The 21,040-nt window shown below is 38.2% G+C and overlaps 1 protein-coding gene across 3 annotated transcripts in view; it reads right to left on the bottom strand.

Annotated features, from left to right (window-relative positions):
• The window catches only part of LOC150097025 (CD109 antigen-like), a 623,307-nt gene that overhangs the window by 54,835 nt on the left and 547,432 nt on the right, over window positions 1-21,040 (bottom strand). For 2 of the 3 annotated variants that reach the window (XM_090407831.1, XM_090407832.1), the window contains one exon: window positions 15,329-15,487. In XM_090407831.1, coding sequence (XP_090263957.1) covers window positions 15,329-15,487 — 159 coding nt within the window. Of the gene's footprint in view, window positions 1-15,328; window positions 15,488-21,040 lie in introns of those variants that run through there. The other variant, XR_016549783.1, reaches the window with a different exon arrangement.

Genomic DNA, 21,040 nt, shown 5'->3' with positions numbered 1-21,040 from the left:
CTTTATTTATGAGTGGCCGTACGTCGACATCACTTGAAATCTCTTGGACATCACTTGTATAATTCTCATTGCATACTTCGGTTGGTTTAGTTATCAAGAAGTCAGTAATAAGATCTTGCTTACTACTATGCAGCAATTTTTTTATTAAGTTCATAATACGGAGCGCTCCACTGGGAGATCATTATCCATAAAATAACTTTCTTGCCAGGTCCAATCCTTCTGCCAATTTCATTAAATTAGCAGAAGGATTGGACTTGATTGAAAGGATTGGAAGGATAAGGAATTCAGCAGAAGCTGAATTCTTTAACTGATTCATCACAATCAGAATCTTCGGCAGAACTTTCCCCACCATTTGGTTCAATGTCATCTATTAATTGTACCAGTTCCTCCTCATTTAAATCTGTTTTTTCATCAATTAATTCACTAAATTCGTTTTCAACCATATCGCAAAAGCGCTCTAAATGGCCATTACTATAAAAATATTTTTTTTACATAAAAAAAAGCATTACATGTGGTATGTAACTCACCAAAAAATAAAGTGCTCACCTTGAGATTAACACACTTATGATTTTTAATGCACTTTCCTGGCAGAAAACGAAGACAATTTTCAACAATAAATACTTTATACGGTAAACAATTGACGTACATGCATGCTAAGGGGTATTTCCCCTAATATAAATTCGCTACTTATAACTACATACGCAATACGGGCAGAAGCAAATTTAACAAAGATAAAATTTGATTTTTAAGTCGCGCGTTGAAAAATATATGAAAAGATAAAGAGTTACTACAGTTTGTAGACCATTCATATATCGAAACCTCGTATAAGTACCGTGTTCAACAAGGGTTACTGCAATTTGTAGACCGCATTATATCGAAACTACATAGTATAAGTACCACGTTACATGAGGGTTATCTGTACTTGGTTTAATCCTTTATCCAAGTGTAAGCAAACAAAGTTTCCACCTGAAGTATTTTCAGGATTGTGACAACTTGTATATAGAAGCTAATGACTTCATATCACTTGCATTATTATTATTATTATTATTATTATTATTATTATTATTATTCAGGCCTCCATGGAGTTAAAAGACACATCGTGGGAGGTCCTTCCTAAGAACATAAAATCTGTCAAGATTCATCGAGGGAAGGACCCCCCCCCCCCTAAGAAACACAAAGTCTATCATACCACTCTTTAAACTCATTGATCGTTCTTGCTCCCACCACTCCATCAGGCAATGCATTTCCACAGTTCAACCACCCTCAATGCAATGAAACCACTCCTTACCCTCTTGCTCACAGTTTCCTTTTGTAACTTCCAGGGATGGCCTCTTGTCATCACCCCTTCCCGCTGTTCAACCAAGCGAAAGAACTCCCCAGTGTCAACCCTGTAACCACCTCACAACAGTTTAAAAGTCTCAATCATATCACCTCTCCTTCTATCCAACAAACTCTGCAGTTCACATTCCCTCAGCCGATCCTCATAACTATCCTTATACAGTCCTGAAACCATCTTTGTCATCCGTCTTTGTATCCTATCCACAGATAATTTATCCCCTTCAAATCCTGGGGACCAAATCTGAGAACAATAGTCCAAGTGTGGTCCGATCAGAGACTTATACAACGGAATGATAACCCTCTTATCTCTGCAGGTCAGTGTCCTTCTCATAATTGCAGCAATCCTCTGTGTTACCTTTACCACCTTTGCAATATGTCCCCTAAACTTCAGGTTTCTATCAATCATCGACCCCAGATCTCTTGTCTCCCCTACTTCCTCCAGTATAACTCCTCCCATAGAGAATGCAGCATCCCATCGATGTTTCCCAAACCTCAAGACCTTACATTTTGCTGCATTAAACTGACACCCCCATTCATTTGCCCATCTATCTAGCTTATTCAAATCCTCTTGCAGGGATACCACATCTGCTCTATTACTAATAATCCTTCCCAGCTTCGCATCATCTGCAAACAACTGAATATCCCCTTGCAATCCACTAGCAATGTCATTGATATAAAGGTTAAACAATATAGGTCCTAGTACTGAGCCCTGTGGGACCCCACTTGTAACCCTCTGCCTCCTTGAAACTGCTCCACCATACACAACTCTCTGATACCTATCAGACAGCCAATCCTGAATCCAGTTGACCAATCTGACATCCAGACCCATGTGCTGCAACTTAAATATCAGCTTATCATGTGGCACCCTGTCAAATGCCTTCGCCAAGTCTAAGAAAATTGCAGTATCTAATGTTCTTGTAACTTTATTATAAAAGACTAACATATTGCTAAAACAAGAGTGCCCTTTCACAAATCCATGTTGACTCTCACAGATAACATTACCCTCATCTGCCCAATGCTGTATACGGTCCCTCACTACTTTCTCCAAGATCTTAACAACTACTGATGACACACAGACTGGCCTATAATTGGACACTTCCAGTCTGTTACCACCCTTATGCAATGGCACTATCTTACCTTCCTTCCATTCCCTGGGCACCTTTCCTGCAGACAGACTTTCATTGAAAAGCCAGGTTAAAGGCACTGTCAGTTCCCTAGTACATTCTCTCAAAACTCGTGGTGAAATACCATCCAGTCCCAAAGCTTTACTGACATCCAGAGTACTCAGTATCTGAAACACACTCTCCTCCTGTACCTCTAAACCTCGAACCAGCCCTCTCCCTCTAGCATTAAAACTGACTCCTGTAGGATGAAATACTCCAATAAAGTCTTCATTGAACAATTCCACTATGTTCTCTGCATCAGTCACTCTATTCCCATTTTTATCCCACAATGTCATTCTTCCACAGTCATTTCTCCTCCTACTGGCCACATTGCTAAAAAATTCCCTAGGATTTTCTTTGGATCTTAGGGCCAATCTCCTCTCATATTCCAGGTTCACTTTCCTTACCAGACTAGTCACTCTTCTTGCCTGTGTCTTATGTTCTTCATACATCTTCTCTTCACCTGTCTCCTTATATCTCTTCCATAGCCTCTTTTTCGCATGCAATTCCTGTTTAATATTGTTTGTCATCCACTTTACTCCAAATTGTGTCCTCTTTTTCACTCGTAGTATACAACTTACCATTGCTGCTAACAAATATTCTTTCACAATTTCTCACGCACTAATGATATCCCGGGCTTCCAATTCCTCCCTCCATTAGTATCTCATAATGCAAAGCACATATCCTTGCACATATATGCACTCTCACTGATGAGACCTCAATAAAGGTTGAAACCGGTCTGGATAGTGACCATTCCCATAATGCATAGCATTATACGTGTCTGCAAGGATATGCGCTTTGCATTATGGGATACTAAGGTAAGTGATGTGAAGTGATTAGCTTCTATATACATGTTGTCCCAGTCCTGAAAATACTTCAGGTGCAAACTTTGTTGCTTACACTTGAATAAAGGATTAAACCAAGTATATAATTTCTTGGTATCTTTAATTTATAGTATAACCAAGTGGAAAAACTTCCAACAATAAGATATATGTATGTTTGCACCTGTTCTAATTTATTTCCTTTTATTTTTATACTGATGCATATTTTTGGCGTTTCCTTTTCTCTTGAAATTATTATGATTTTTGTCTTTTTAAAGTTGAAACTGAGGTCATACTGTTCACTGCACTTGAGGGTTTCATCTATAAGAATCTTGAGGTCATATTTGTTTTCAGCTAGAAGAATCATGTCAATTGCATATCCTAGGTTATTAATATTTCTTCTCCTAGAGTGATTCCTTTGAGGTTACTGATTTTAGTAAATATTTCTTCTATGTATAGGTTAAAGAGAATTGGAGACAAGACACACAACCTTGTCTCACAATTTTCTGAACTGGGATTTCTTCTGAGGTCTCTCCATTTATTCTCAAAGATGCAGTCTGCTCCTGGTAGAGATTAGTTATTAGCCTAATGTCTTTTCTGTTCATGCCTATTTTGAAAGGATTTCAATTAATTGCTCATGTCAAATGCCTTTTTCTGATCTATGAAGCAAAGGTACACACATCCTTTAGTTTTTCTAGATATCTTTTTATGATGGCTCTGATGTTGAAAATACCCTCTCTTGTACCTATGTTTTCCTTGAAGCTCTTTTGTTTAATATTTATTTCTATTCTTATTTTCTTTTATTTCTTTCAAGAATAACATATAAAAGAACCTCTGATACTTGACTGATGAGGCTAATGTCATGAACTCTTTGCATCTTGTAGCTTTTATTTTTTTATTTTTTGGGAACTGGAACGAAAATTGAGTGATATGATGGTTATGTTTAACTCAGAAGACATCTTGCAGCTATATCATAGAGTGAGGCATTGGATGGGAGACCATTGATATGTAGCATGCAGAAAAAAGAATGATTATGGGAGGATGATACCACATGGTGAAAATGGAAGAATGATAACTGTGCAGAGGATATAGCTGAGCTAAATGAGCAACTCATAAAGGTATTTTATACTCATGAATGTGACATCATGCAGAGGTTAAAGACAATTGGAAAGGAAGAATAGGATTTGATGGAGGGTGAGCAGGGGATATATGAGAACTTAGTAAATTTTATTTTATTATGACTGTAGCACTTGATGATATATCATCATGTGTTTTGAGAGAATGTTTCAGAGGGTTAAAGCTTTGAGGTACCTTGTTAACACGAGTCTTACATTGGGCCAAGTTCCAAAGGGAGTTAATGTTTCTGCTGAAAATTTTCATAAGAGAGGTAAGATAAGACTTGATAAAATTGATGCTTTAAATTAATAGCCAATATGCATATGTGCAGTTGAGTTCAGTTCTGGTCAAAGTGCTAGAGAGGTTAATGAGGACCAAGATTCTGAATTGGATTAACAGCAGCATTAAATCATTCTCTTTGATAGATAGCATGGGTTTTCTAAAAGAAGATGATCTTTTGGCAATCTACTTATTTATTATTATTATTATTCAGGCCACCATGGAGTCAAAAGACTCATTGCAGGAGGTCCTTCCTAGGAAACACAACATCTATCAAGACTCATCGTGGGAAGTCACTACTAGGAAACACAAAAGTCTATCATACCACTCCTTAAACTCACTGACTGTTCTCGTTCTCACCACTTTATCAGGCAATGCATTCCACAGTTCAACCACCCTCCATGCAAAGAAACCACTCCTCATCCTCTTGCTCACAACTTCCTTTTGTAACTTCCATGAATGACCTCTTGTCATTGCTCCTTCCCACTGTTCAACCAAGCAAAAGAACTCCCCATTGTCAACCCTGTAACTACCTCTCAACAGTTTAAAAGTCTCCATCATATCACCTCTCCCAAACTATGCAGTCCACATTCCCTCAGCTGATCCTCATAACTAACATTGTACAATCCTGAAACAATCTTTGTTATCTGCCTCTGTACCCTTTCCACAGTTACTTTATCCCCTTCATCCTGGGGACCAAATCCGAGAACAATAGTCTAAGTGTGGTCTGATTAGGGTCTTAAAAAACTGAACGATAACTGTTTTATCTCTACAGGGCAGTGTCCTTCTCATTGTTGCAGCAATCCTCTGTGTTACCTTCAGCACCTTTGCAATATGTCCCCTGAATTTCAGGTTTCTATTAATCATCAACCCCAGATCTCTTGTCTACCCTACTTCCTCCTCCAATAGAGTACGAAGTGTCCCATCGATGTGTCCCAAACCTCAAGACCTTAACATTTTGCTGCATTAAACCAATATCTCCATTCATTTGCCCATCTGTCTAGCATATTCAAATCCTCTTGCAGAGGGCTACAACATCTGCACTATTAATAATCCTTCCCAGCTTCACATCATCCGCAAACAACTGAATATCCCCCTGCAATCCACTGACAATGTCATTGATATACAGGTTAAACAATATTGGTCCCAGTACTGAGCCCTGTGGGATCCCACTTGTAACTATCTGCCTCCTTGAAACTGCCCCATACACAACTCTCTGATATCTATTGGACATCCAATCCTGAATCTAGTTGACCAACCTGACATTCAAACCCATGTGCTGCAACTTAAATATCAGCTTATCATGTGGCACCCAGTCAAAAGCCTTCGCTAAGTAAGTCCAAGAAAATGGCAGTATATGCTTTTTCCTCATCTACTGCTCTTGTAACTTTATTATAAAAGGATAGCATATTACTAAAACAAGAGCACACCCTTAACAAATCCATGTTGACTCTCACAGATAACATTACCCTCATCTGCCCAACACTGTATACGGTCCCTCACTACTTTCTCCAAGATCTTACAAACTACTGATGACACACAAACTGGCCTATAATGAGACACTTCCATTCTGCTACTACCCTTATACAATGGCACTATCTTACCTTCCTTAAATTCCCTGGGCACCTTTGCAGTAGCCAGATTTTCAATGAAAAGCCTGATCAAAGGAGCTGTCAGTTCTTTAGCACATTCTCTCAACACTCATGGTGAAACACCATCCAGTCCCACAGCTTTACTGACATCCAGGGTACTCAGTATTTGGAACACACTCTCCTCCTGCACCTGTAAACCTTGAACCTGCCTTATCCCTCTAACATTAAAATTTATTCCTACAGGATGAAATACTCCAATAAAGCTAAAAAATTCCCTAGGATTTTCTTTGGATCTTGGGGCAAATCTCTTCTCATATTCCAGTTTCACCTTCCTTACCATACTAGTCGCTCTCCTGGCCTGTGTCTTATATTCTTTCTGCATTTGCTCTTCACCTGTCTCCTTATATCTCTTCCATAGCCTCTTTTTCACATGCAGTCCTTTTTAATATTGTTTGTCATCCACTTCACACCTAATTGTATCCTCTTCTTCACTTGTGGAATACAGCTTACTATTGCTGCTAACAAATATTCCTTCACAATTTACCAAGCACTAATGATATCCCGGCCTTCGAATTCCTCCCTCCATGAAACTTTCCCAAGTTGATATCTAAGACTATTATAATCATCTGCATTACCTTATAATTCCACATATGTTCCCGTCTCTTTGATACTCCTGCATGTCTATTCATTTTCCAAGTCAACACCACATGATCACTCTCTCCAACTGGTGGGAGAGATGCCATCTCAGTTATTATCAACTCTTCTGATGCTATGACCAAATCCAAAACTCTTGTTCCCTCTATTACATGTCCTAAGACATCTGTCCCACAAGTATTCTAGAAATTCCATTCCCTTATTGCTACATGCATCTTCCTTTCCCCAATTTATTACCATAATAATCATTCGTCTTGCACTTGCCAAGTTCAACTGTCTAAACATCTCCTGGTCCTCACCCCTCGACCTTGGTCTGAAGCAACACCCCACTAAATATCCTGTCTTGCCCACCTCTACTTAACACCATATTCTTTCAAAATCATTAGTGTCACAGCCTTACAAAGTCTCCACTCTTAGAGAACGTAAGTCGTCACTTATCATAAGCAGTACTCCACCACCACGCTTTCCCTTCTTATCCTACCACAAAATGCTGCATCCTACTACTTCTATTCCTGTTATTATATCCTGCACTGTCAACCACGTCTGAGTGATTCCTATAATCTTTGGCCAGGCAATGGTATCAGCGCCACCAATTTATCTCCTTTATTCCAGATACTCCTGGCATTAGTATAAAGCATAAAAATGCCGCTGTTTCTATACCTATCATTATCCCCTCTAGACTCCACTGGAGTCTAGAGGGGATAAGACTGCAACATAACATGCACATAAGACTACAAAAGATTGAAAGGTTAAAAATAAAAACCTTTCAGAGAAAACAAAAAATTTTTTGAAGAAAAGAAGACAACTGATTGGAAAAGGAAAAAGAAATACAATAGAACTTATATAAATAAATAGAACAATCAGAAAAAATATTAAAGATGATAAAAAGAAAAAAGGAGATTAAATGACATCAAGAAATAATAGACAACAACAATCTCATAGTAGGAATAAAAGAAATAATAATACTAGAAGATGAAAATGGATGAGATATCCAAGATAAAATAGCATAGTAGAAAGGGCTAAACAGTATTTTTCAGAAATGTATAACATGACATGCACTGATGAAAACAGTTTTACATGGAAGCCTAGAGGAAAAGGAAGAAGAAGGTATCAGACTTTTTAATAAATCTAAAAGAGAGACATACCAAACAGATATACTCTGTTCAAAAAAAAAATTAGAAAAGGAATATTATAGACCTATAAGCTTGAGGTCATAAATATATAAACTATTTATAAAAATAATAGCAAACAGAATTATGAGATTACCGAATGATAAGCCCAATGAAGAAGCTAGGTTTAACACAATCTGCCATCTGCAGACATTGAATCAGCTAAGAGAAAATGCAGAGAATACAACTTACCACTGTACGTAAATTTTATAGATTGTAAGTTGCAGCACATAGGTTTAGATGTCAGATTAGTCAACTGGATTCAGGATTGGCTGTCTGACAGGTATCAGAGAGTTGCATATGGTGGGGCAATATCAAGGAGGCAGAAGGTTATAAGTGGGATCCCACAGGGCTAAGTACTGAGACCTGTATTGTTTAACCTTTATATCAATGACATTGTCAGTGGATTGTAGAGGGATATTCAGTTCTTTGCAGATGATGTGAAGCTGGGAAGGGTTATTAGTAATAGTGCACATGTGGCAGCCCTGCAAGAAGATTTGAATAAATTAGACAAATGAATGGGGGTTTCAGTTTAATGCAGCAAAATGTGAGGTCTTGAGGTTTGAGACATATTGATAGGATGCTGCATACTCTATGGGAGGAGTTAAATTGGAGAAAGTAGGAGACACAAGAGATCTGGGTTTGATGATTGATAGAAACCTGAAATTCAGGGAACATATTTCAAAGGTGGTGAAGGTAACCCAGAGGATTGCTGCAATACTGAGAAGGATGCTGACCTGCAGAGATAAAAGAGTTATCGTTCAATTTTTTAAGACCCTGATCAGACCATACTTAGACTATTGTTCTCAAATTTGGTCCCCAGGGTTTTAAGGGAATAATTAACTGTGGAAAGGGTACAGAGGTAGATAAAAAGATGGTTTCAGGACTGTACAATGTTAGTTATGAGGATCGGCTGAGGGAATGTGGAACTGCATAGTTTGGGAGAGGTGATATGATGGAGACTTATAAACTGTTGAGGGGTGGTTACAGGGTTGACACTAGGGTTTTCTTTTTCACTTGGTTGACTAGTGGGAAGGAGCAAGGACAAGAGGCCATCCTTGGAAGTTATGAAAGGAAGCTGTGTGCAAGAGGGTAAAGAGTGGTTTCTTTGCATGGAGGGTAGTTGAACCATGGAATGCATTGCCTGATGCAGTGGTGAGAGCGAGAACGGTCAATGAGTTCAAGGAGTGGTAAGATAGACTGTGTTTCCTAGGAAGGACCTCCCACGATGAATCTTTTGACTCCATGGAGGCCTAAATAATAATAATAATAAAGGCTTCAATTCAGTTGAAAAACAAGCAATCATAATATCAATAAAGAAACATGGAATATATACAGCTAATAAACAAAATATATGAAAAACAACCTCGAGAATCCTTATAAATGAAAGCAGTAGTCCATACCAGTAAATAAGGGAGTATGCCAAGGAGATACTATTTTACCCAAATTATTCAATGCAGTATTAGAATATGCTCTGAGTGAACTAGATTGGAGTGACAAAGGAATTAATATTAATAGTAAAAACCTAAATCATTTATGATATGCTGATGTTATTGTAATAATATCCAGGTGGGAGAACGAGTAGGATAATTAAGATGTTGAGCATGAGGAAGAAATGAATAAGAGAGTTAGTCGTGATTGTGGGGATGAATGATCTAAGTGGACATAAGGAGGATGTAAGGATGAATATCAGGAGGCTATTGAGAAGAGTGAAAGATACCAGTGTAGTCAGAAAAGTTGTCAGTATGTTGCCAAAATATGATGATGATGATGATGAGTTGCGATGGAGAGGCAAAATCATGAATGGTATGTTAGCAGAGCTATGTAAGGAGAAGAGAGTGCAGTTTGTAGATGTATGGCATGTGATTGAGGGAAGAATGAAATTATACAGGCATGATGGGTTGCATTTAAGTGGCTTTGGAATGAGTGTAACTGGAGAAAGTGTTGCTGGATGAAAGTACAGTATGTGATGCATGCAAGAGATCAGAAGAAAAATCAGGAAAGTGGTACTGAAGAGACAGAGGTGCTTGGTAGTGGAAACAGTTGTAGTATGAAAGATGAAGATGAAGATTTGGGTGCTAGTGTCGTTAGTGAAGTGGCGGTCGTGTTGAGCTGTGCTGGAAAACGTGTTTTTAAAATAAAGTATAGTGTGCCTTTTTGTCTCGAATTGTGCTTTGGTTGGATACAAGTGTCCTTCAGTGTTTGGAACTCTGTTGTATATATTGTGTTTTTGCTGCTGTTTGTTTCACTACTTTAGCAACTAAAGATGGCGTCCAACAAGAAACGTACATCACCGGCTGGCTCGGAGGACTTATACGAAAGTCTGGTTCTGCCTTGGATTTTTCGCACTAGATGCATTGCGGAAACTGTTACATGCATGCGCTGAGGAATGTGAAGGATCTGTGGACAGTTTGGCTAAATGAGAAGAATGAAAATGTCAACGTATGTGAGAAGTGTCAGGATAGGCTGGAGCGATTAGGCATGGAAGCAGACATCGGGACCGTAGTGGATGAACTTTGGCAGGAGTTCGGGAAAATGAAAAGTGATCTTCATCTTTTGCAAGAGGAATTGGAAGTGCTCAGTAATAGGGTTCTGGAAATTAAAATCGAATTAAACAGGTTGAATAGAGAAATTAGGACTATGGAGATTACTCTAGCTGAAGTAACTAGAACAAGATTGAGTATGCGAGAGTCTTTGGTGATTGATGAAGAAATAAATAGTATTAAAAAGATTGGGAGCCAACAGAATGAAAGCTCAAGAGGTCTAGAAGAAACAAGATTTTGTGAAAGTGAGAGAGTAAGTAAAAGAGCGTTGAGTAATGAAACTGGGAGAGTCATGCTGAATGGTGTAGAAAATGAGGCCGTGAGTGATGCTTGTTTGGATTTGAATGAAGTTATGAGTGGTAAAATATATGGTGATTCTATGATTAAGGGTATGGAGAGTAGTATGCCTGAGGAATGCTTGGCTGGTGGAACAACAGAGAGAGTGGCTTTAGCAATAAAGAGAGGGCATGATGCAGAAAAGATGATAGTTATGGTGGGTACAAATGACCTGAATGGTAGTATAAACCAGGTAGCAAAAGATTTAAGAACATTGTTAGATATCATGAAGAAGAAAAGTGTCAATGGCAGGATAGTGTGTGTGCTGCCTCGTTTCAACAATTATGAGTTAAGTAGATGAACGATGATAATGAATGATATGATTGCAAGAATGTGCAAAAAAGGAGGTCTGAAATTCGTTTATGTCTGGAGTGTGTTTGAAGGCAAAAGACAGCTGTATGCAAGAGATGGGTTGCATCTGAACATGGAAGGTCATAAGCGATTGAAGAAGTTACTGTTTTCTGAACAAGTTGAAGTAATTGGGCAAGGAAACTAAAATTGAAAAGGTTGAGTATAACAGGGAGAAACTTAAGCAATGATTGTATAATTGTTTATCCTTATTAGCAGAATAAATTGCAGAATAGAGGGGATAAAAATTGGCAAGGGACTACTGAAATTAGGCATGTATATTAGTTCTAAAGCTGGTACAAGAACTAAAAGGAAACTGCAATTTTTGTATACAAATGCAAGAAGCATTTGAAATAAGAGGGGAGAATTTTTGGCATTAGTCAGTGCAATCTCACCAAAAGTTGTAGGCATTAGTAAAACTTGGCTGTCAGCAGAAGATGTGGTTACTGGAATTGAATTTGATGGGTACAGTATTTTCAGGGACAATAGAGAAGATAGAACAGGGTGTGTGTGTGGGGGTGGGGTACTGTTAATGATAGCTGATGAGTTGCAACCAAAGAAAGTAGTATATCAAAATGACAGACATGTGAATGGCAGTATATTTGAGAAATTGTGTTAAATAGTGAACAACGCAACCAAATATACAGTTGGTTGCTGCTATAGGCCAGGGGATATAGGAGGTGATATTGAATTCATGCATCAGCAAATTAGTGCAATGAGTGCAGGGTTAGTGATTATTATGGGGGATTTTAATTATGGTGATATCAATTGGAAGGAGGAAATATCCTGTGGCAAAAAAGGAAATGGAATTCATACATCTTCTACGAGATAATTACTTGAAACAGCACATAACTGAAGGGACACGTGGTGGGAGAATGTTGGACCTGGTCATTGGTTCAGGGGATATATGCATAAGTAAGGTGCCATCGTCACCTCCAATTAGTGAGAGCGATCATGTGGTATTGACTTGGGAGGTTGCAAAATTTGTGGATATTTGCAGGTTAGGCAATTATAACAAGCTTTGGAGTGAGCTTGCAGCAGTCCCATGGCAAAACATATTGCAGGGGAAAGATGTTAGCAGTGCATGGGATAAAATCAGCAGGTATCTGAGGAATGCAATATCAGATTGTGTTACCATGGTCAAGAAGACAAACAAGGTAGGCGTTAGATGGATGAGTAGTGGTATCAAGCTTGATGTGCAAAAAAAGAAAATGTTATGGAGAATTTACAAGGAGAAAGGTGATCAGTACACCCATGAGCAGTACAAGGCTCAAGCTAGGAAGGTTATGAGAAGACCTTAGCCATGGAGATCAAGGGTAATCCAAAAGAGTTCCGCTATGTGGCCAGTAAAAGGAAGAATGACTTTGGAGGGATAACCTTAGTGGGTGCTGATGGTATCGAGGTGACCAATTCAGATGTAATAGTAGAGTTACTGAGTGATCACTTTTCAAAAGTCTATCACCCAAGTGAGAATATCTCTGTACCTGTAGCAATAACTAATGTGAGAATTGAAGTTAAGAAATCAGAGGTACTTTGTATATTGCAAAATTTAAATGCAAACACTGCTTTTTAGGTTTAGGTGGAATATCAGCTAGGGTGTTGTGTGAATGTGCAAAGGACTTGTCAACACCTCTTACTTGGTTATTTGATTAATTATTCATTCATTCATTTTTCATTTTGTATGGTGATTCAACGGCCATGAGCCCCTTTTATGGAGAAGTATGGCACCACCTCAACCCCCCCTCCCCATTTTTATCCGGGATCAGGACCGGCATAGCTGACAATTCAGACCTATGGCTGGTGGGATTGTCTTAAGTATTCCTGACAGTATCCGTGTGTATTCATGGGACTGGTTTGCCTGCTTGCAGGATGACAGATAAACTGGGAGAAAAACCCTGCTGTCCACGCCCAAGACCGGCTAACTTAGCTATGGTCGAGGAAGATCCTTAAGCTCCTCATGTCATCAACAGGAATCAAACCTAGGACACTCCTTACCTAGGCATATGTTTGCGAAGCACATAGCCACTAGGCTAACCACGCAAACCATTAATTATTGAAAGTCTTGCAGTGGATAGGGTACCTAAGGAGTGGAAAGAAGGAAAAATAGTACCACTCCACAATCATGGTTCTATGACAGAAGTCTCCAACTATAAGCCAGTCTGTATGACTGTGGTTGTGGTCAGGGGCACACCAGTAGTGTCCGGCGCCTATGTGTAAAACTTTAGTTGGCGTCCCTATCCCCCCCCCCCAATAAAAAAAAAACACTTTAAAAACGTTTTTTTTTAAAGTATTTCCTCCTCCTTGGCGCCTTTACTATCCTGGCATTGCACACACATTGCACATATGGCTGGCACACCCCTGGTTGTGGTCAAGGTGTTGGAGAGATTGATAAGGAATAGAATACAGAATTGGGTTGATGGACATAGCATTTTTTATGATCATTGGATTTGTAAAGGGTAGATCATGTTTTAGTAATTTACTTGCATTTTATGATAAGGTAACAAGTGTGTTAGATTAAGGAGAATCATATACAGTGATATTCTTATACTTTACAAAAGCATTTGATAGATTACCACATGATAAGTTGGTGTACAAGCTGCAGAGGATGGGAATAGATAATATATTGGTTAGATTGATCAAAGATTGGCTCTCTGAAGGATACCAGTAGGTTGTGTATGATGAAACAGTGTCTCAAAACACCAGTGGCATGCCTCAGGGTTCTGTTCTTGGGCCTCTGATGTTTAACTTGTTTGTAAACAATACATCATGTGGACTGACTGGAGATCTTCAGTTGTTTGCTGATGATGCAAAGTAGGGAAGAATTATAAGTAGCACTGGTGATGGGAATTAACATCAGAATAGACTTTTTACTTGGACAAAGGAGTGGGAATTGTAGTTTTAATACCAATAAGTGCATGTTGTTGCATTTTGGAGTGCAGAAATTTAAGGCTGTGTACTATATCGATGGTATAGTACTGCAGGAAGCGGATGAGATTAGAGATTTGGGAGTGATGGTTGACAGCAGACTGAAGTTTAGAGAGCATATTGCTAGTGTTGCAAAGGCTGCCCATTGTAATGCTGCTATGATAAGAAGTACTCTAATATGTAGGGATAAGATAGTGGTTGTGCCACTGTATAGGCACTGGTCAGGCCCAAACTTGGACTGTTGTGCTCAGCTCTGGTCACCTGGTTTTCAGTGTGATGTGGAGACATTGAAGGTCAGAGACAAGTCACTAAGACAATGTCGAGATTTTGGAGTGCTGGCTATGGAGAGAGGTTGAAGAAATGTCGATTGTAAAAGCTTTGTGGATAGGAGGAAAAAGGTGATATGATAGAGACATTTAAGTTAGTGAGAGGATTTTATCAGATTAATCCAGAGAGGATTATAAAAAAGAGTAGAAGGTGAGAGGAGAAAAATCACAGGTCATCCCTGGAAGTTATGTAAATGTGTGGTGAAGAGGGGGGTGTGAGGAGTAGAATTTTTATGTGGAGAACTGTTAATGAATGGAACACATTACCAGAAGGTGTTGTTAATGCAAGGAGTGTTAAGGATTTTAAGATTCTATATGATAAATATGTTGTCAGTTGAACAGACCTCCCATGATGAGCCTGCCTACTCCATGGAGAGTTGTAATAGTAATAATAATAATAAAGAAAAAAGGAACAAGAATTCTGTAATGTACACAGCAAGCCAGCAACATGACAGGTACTGGTCATTTCATTTAAAATATCACTAGGTTACACCTGGCTAAATTATTCAGTGCAATACTAATTATAACCATTACTTTAACACAACATTTATTTTTTCAATTAGGAGTTTATGTTAAAACGTTAAGTTATTCTGATTTCTACAAAACTGAAAATACATTTTCAGTTTTGTAGTTATCATATCAGGAAAAACTACTAATGTAATTTTTGTCAAAGCCTGAAAAAAAATGGATTCAAAAAATGTATTAAATGATCACTTACTGAGACTTTCTGAAACAGTGCCAAATTGTCTGATCTTATGTATACAGTTTCCCGACCAGGATTAGCACTTGATTCTATTGCTACCTTCATATTGGTTATATCACGAACATGGGTGCGAAAAGAGTATTCAATAAGAGCTTGCAGTGCAACTATTGTATCCTGATACATGAAAAAAAAAAAAAGAAAGAAAGAAAGAAAAGATTCAATTAAGTATCGATGTACTCTTAATTTATATGCTACTACCAAAAGTTTTGTAATTACTTTTTATTTATTTATTTTATTTTTATATTAAAACTAACTTCTGTACTTAAAATAAGAATACTGAGTCTCTTCATGCTTTTGTTTACTGTCTACTACCATTACTTTTTAAGTAAATGCAAATATTGAAGTGCCTTTAGGAACACGGTTAAAAAACTCAAACCCCATTACGCCCCCCCCCCCAGATTATATGGGATTCCAAAAATACACAAACAAAATGTGCCCCCTCAACCAATCGTGGAAGGAATAGACAGTCCCAATTACCACCTAGCCAAGAAATCAGCGGCAACACTCAAGGAGTTGGTAGGCCATTCCCCCTCCTACATAAAAAACACACAACACTTTATAAACAAAATCAAAAACATAACACTCGACAAAGACGACTTAGTCAATTTCGACGTTTCTGCCCTTTTCACTAATGTCCCCATCAATGACACAATTCTCCTACTACAGAACAAATTTCTGCCCGACATTACGGCCCTCTTTGCCCACGTACTAAAGTCTGGTTACTTCGTGTGGCAAAACAAATTCTACCTACAAAAAGAAGGTACAGCCATGGGCTCACCACTATCCCCCCAATCACTAACTTCTACATGGAAACCTTTGAGCAAAGGCTCTTGATTCCGCCACGCTACGACCGACAGTCTGGCTTAGATATGTTGACGACGTGTTTGCGATCTGGCTGCACAGGCAACAAATGCTAAACACATTCCTCAGCCACCTGAACAAACAACACGAACGCATACAATTTACCATCGAAATTGAAAACCAAAATTTGCTCCCGTTCCTAGACACACTAGTCACACGTCTTCCTTCAGGCAGTCTATCCTTCACGGTCTACCGAAAACCCACACACACTGGCCAATACATACATGCTAATTCATACCACCACCCATCACAAAAATATGAAGTCATTAACACCCTTAAAAACAGAGCCACAACTATTTGCTCTAACCAGCAAGCCCTGAAACAAGAACTAAAAATCATTAGTGACATTCATAAATAATGGCTATAACAAAAATACTGTTAATAAAATACTCTATAAAACTACAACAAAAACGAATCTAGATTACAGTAAAACCATAGCCATCCCATACATTAAAGGGTTATCAGAAAAAATCAACAGAATCCTACAACATTATAACCTCAATGCCACCTTTAAACCACCCACTAAACTTAGAACCATATTCAACTCCTCTAAGGATCCTCTCCTCCCATTAGCACATCCTGGAGTCTATTGCATCTGCTGCACCTGTAGCTTACCGTACATTGGTGAAACAGGACGGACAATCCCTATACGCAAAAAAGAACACATTAGACACATTAAATATAACCATTATGGTGAAGCAGGCCTCTCAGACCACGCGCTCAACACCTTACACCAAATCAACTCAAAAAGCACCTGCTCCTTACACCGCACAAAAACCTGGCATGAAAGGAAATTTAAGAAATCCTGCGAAATCCTGATAAACCACCCAAATATCAACAACAAAGATGGCATGAAAATTCCAAGGATCTGGATAGAACACATTCAGCCTACCTAATATGAAAGATCCAGCATAAGTCAGGACTCTAGTCAATCCTTAGCTAGTATTAGAAACCATTCCATACAAACTGGCTGGAATGATGTTAATATATGTATATCTAATAATAGAACTCTAGCGTTGATGTATTTATTTTTTTTTATTCATTTATTTTTATTTTTTTATTTTTTTTTATATTTTATTTTTATTTTTATTTATTAATTTATTTTTATTATTTTTTTTATTTATTAATTTTTTTTTCACCAGAGGTCAGGCTAACAATTGTTGTAGCAGTTGGTCAGTGTCTTTAACAAACCAGTTTGATTGTAGTGTAGCTTGTTTCCTGTGTATAGTTTTATGCTCCAGAAGATGACCTTGACATAAAAGTCGAAACGTCAAATGTAGATTTTAGTTATATTAAACTAAAGTTTTTATTCAAACACGGTAGTTGTCTCCATAATTTTCAAAAATGCATTCGGATCACGTGTAAGCCTAAAAGAAAGGTTTCTTATTGGAACTTTGGAAGATTTAGAAGGACTGGAATAGAAGTTCTTATTCTTGCCCCCCCCTCCTCCTTGGATCATTCTGTAATATCCAAAGGAATGCAGAAGGGAGAATCTTGACAATTGACTAGAAATACTGTGGATATGTAATAAGGTTTATAAATGTTTATACTCCATCTAATGGAACAGTTAGACAAAAATTCTTCGAGGAATTGGAGCCATATTTATATGGTGCCCACTGCATTATAGTGGGCACCATATAAATATGGGGGACGTATGGACTCACATCCATACTTCCCCATGTTCCAGATCACTGTCTTGAGGATTATTACTATTAACTGTTTGCTCAGATTTCTGTTTCCTAATATGTGATATATTTGGAAAAATGCTGCTTTTGCTTTTTTAATTCTGTTCTTAATTTCATAATTAGATCTATTGTCTTCTGTTATCCAACTCCCAAGGTATTCAAATCTTTTTACATTTTCTATTCTTTGTCTGTTCAAAGTGATTACCATCCCATAATTTCCTTTCCTTGAAATCTTCATCACTTTTGTCTTCTGAATGTTTATTTTCATTTTATATCTCTCATTTCCAATCCTGTTCAGTCTGTTCAAAATTCTTTGCAAGTTCCTCTGTTTTGCTAAGTACAATGCCATCTGCATATCTTATATTATTTATCAGATGTCCATTTATCTTCATTCCATCCTTCAGATCTTCCAAGGCCTCTCTCATCATCCATTCACTATAGACATTAAAAAGGAGTGGGGACATCCTACATCCTTTCTTACGAGGATTCATTCAGTATCCTCTCCTTCAAATCTGACCCTCGCTTCTTGAGTTTTGTATATTCTGAACAAAATTATCATAATATTTTTATCTATTCCAATTTTATGCAAAATATAAAATTAAACAGAGCGATTAACGTTATCAAAAGCTTTTTCATAATCCACAAAGCATAGATATAAATCTTTATTGCACTCTATTATTCTTTCCCCCAATATCTGTATTTTTGTGATAGCTTCCCTGGTTCCCCAGTTTCTCCTGAAACCAAACTGTGCTTCATTTAATTCCCTCTCTATCATCTGTTCAAAATCTTTCCTCTTTCATCCTTCAAAGCATTGCTTTTTATCCTACTCTTCTTCCTGAAATCGAGTTCAAGCCTTCATAGATCTTTCTCATATCCTTTGCTGTATCATTTTCCTCTATTTCCTTGTAGATATGATTGACTATTTACCTTTCATCTAGATTAATTTGATCTAGAAAGATGCAAGTAATCTAGATTGCATCTTTAATCTCTCCATTCATCCACTGGACATCACTCTTATTTACTATTATTATTATCCAGTCCTCCATGAAGTCAAAAGACTCATCGTGGAAGGTCATTCTTAGGAAACACAAAGTTTATCATACCACTCCTTGATGTCATTGAATGTTCTTGCTCTAACCACTCTCTCAGGCAATGCATTCCAAGGTTCAACCACCCTCCACACAAAGAAACCACCCTCACCCTCTTGTTCACAGTTTCTTTTTGTAACTTCCAGGGATGGCCCCTTGTCATCACTCCTTCCGCTGTTCAACCAAGTGAAAGAACTCCCCAGTATCAACCCTGTAACCACCTCTCAACAGTTTAAGTGTCTCAATCATATCACCTCTCCTTCTTCTATCCACCAAACTCTGCAGTCGATATTCCCTCAGCCGATCCTCATAACTAATATTGTACAGGCCTGAAACCATCTTTGTTATCTGACTGTACCCTTTCCACAGTTAATTTATCCCCTAGGGACCAAATTTGAGAACAATAATCCAAGTGTGGTCTGATCACGGTCTTATAAATTGAACGATAAATTTTTTTTTATCTGCAGGTCAGCATCCTTCTCAGTATTGCAGCAATCCTCTGGGTTACCTTCACCACTTTTGCTATATGCTCCCTGAATTTCAGTTTTCTATCACTCATCACCCCCAGATCTCTTGTCTCCCCTACTTCCTCCAGTATATCTCCTCCAATCGAGTATACATTCTCCCATTGATGGATCCCAAACTTCAAAACTTTACATTTTGCTGCATCGAACCAACAGCTGCCCCCATTCATTTGCCCATCTGTCTAGTTTATTCAAATCCTCTTGCAGGGCTGCCACATCTGCACTATTACTGATAACCCTTCCCAGCTTCACATCATCCGCAAGCAACTGAATATCCCTTGCAATCCATTGACAATGTCATCGATATAAAGGTTGAACAATACAGGTCCCAGTACTGAGCCCTGTGGAACCCCACTTCTAACCTTCTGCTTCCTTGATATTGCCCCCACCATACACAACTCTCTGGTACCTGTCAGACAGCCAATCCTGAATCCATTTGACTAACCCAACATTTAAACCCATGTGTTGCAACTTAAGTATCTGCTTATCATGTGGCACCCTGTCAAATGCCTTTACAAAATCCAAAAAAAATGGCAGTATATGCCTTTCCCTCAACAACTGCTCTTATCACTTTATTATAAAAGGCAATCATATTACTAAAGCAAGAGCACCCCTTAACAAATCCATGTTGAGTCTCACAGATAACATTACCCTCATCTGCCCATCGCAGTATATGGTCCATCACTAATTTCTCCAAGATCTTAACAACTACTGATGACACACAAACTGGCCTATAATTAGATGCTTCCAGTCTGGTACCATCCTTATGCAATGGCACTATCTTACCTTCCTTCCATTACTTGGGTACTTTCCCATAGCCAGACTTTTATTGAACAGCCAGGTCAACAGAGCTGTAAGTTCTTTAGCACATTCTCTCAAAGTCCGTGGTGAAATACTATCCAGTCCCACAGCTTTACTGGTATTCAGAGTACTCAGTATTTGGAACACACTCACCTCTAAACCCTGAACCTGCCTTATCCCTCTAGTATTAAAACTTTCTTCTCCAGGATGAAATACTACAGTCACATTCACATTCCAGTGACCAAATAGCACTCATCTACTTTCTGCCAATTCATAAAAAAAAACATACAACACTTCATAAACAAAATAAGATCATCACACCAGGAAAAGATGACTGATTTTTCAATGAAGTGATTCTTCTTTTACAGGACAGATTTCTTTGAAACCAAGGTCCTCTATGCCCACATACTACATTCTAGTTATTTTGTGTTCAAAATATTTTTTTAACTACTAAAATAGGATATGTCTATAAGCTCACTACTATCCTTCCCCCACTGCCAACTTCTATACAACACATCTGAGCAGTGTGCTCTAGATTTCTCTACTTTAATACTTAGAACACGGCTCAGATACAGTGATAGTTTTGTTATTTAACTCCATGGGTACTACCAAAATTTAATTACATTCCTTAGCCAGCTGAACAAACAAATAAGTGATGATACAAATTACCATTGGAATTTAAAACCACTTCTAGATACACTTGACACA

This window comes from Typopeltis vanoorti, chromosome 18 (assembly GCF_054136105.1).
Source record: "Typopeltis vanoorti isolate ZY-2024b chromosome 18, IOZ_Tvanoo_1.0, whole genome shotgun sequence".
Classification (NCBI taxonomy): Eukaryota; Metazoa; Arthropoda; class Arachnida; order Uropygi; family Thelyphonidae; genus Typopeltis; species Typopeltis vanoorti.
Note: the sequence above shows the minus strand (reverse complement) of the source record. Positions and strands in the feature narration are given on the sequence as shown.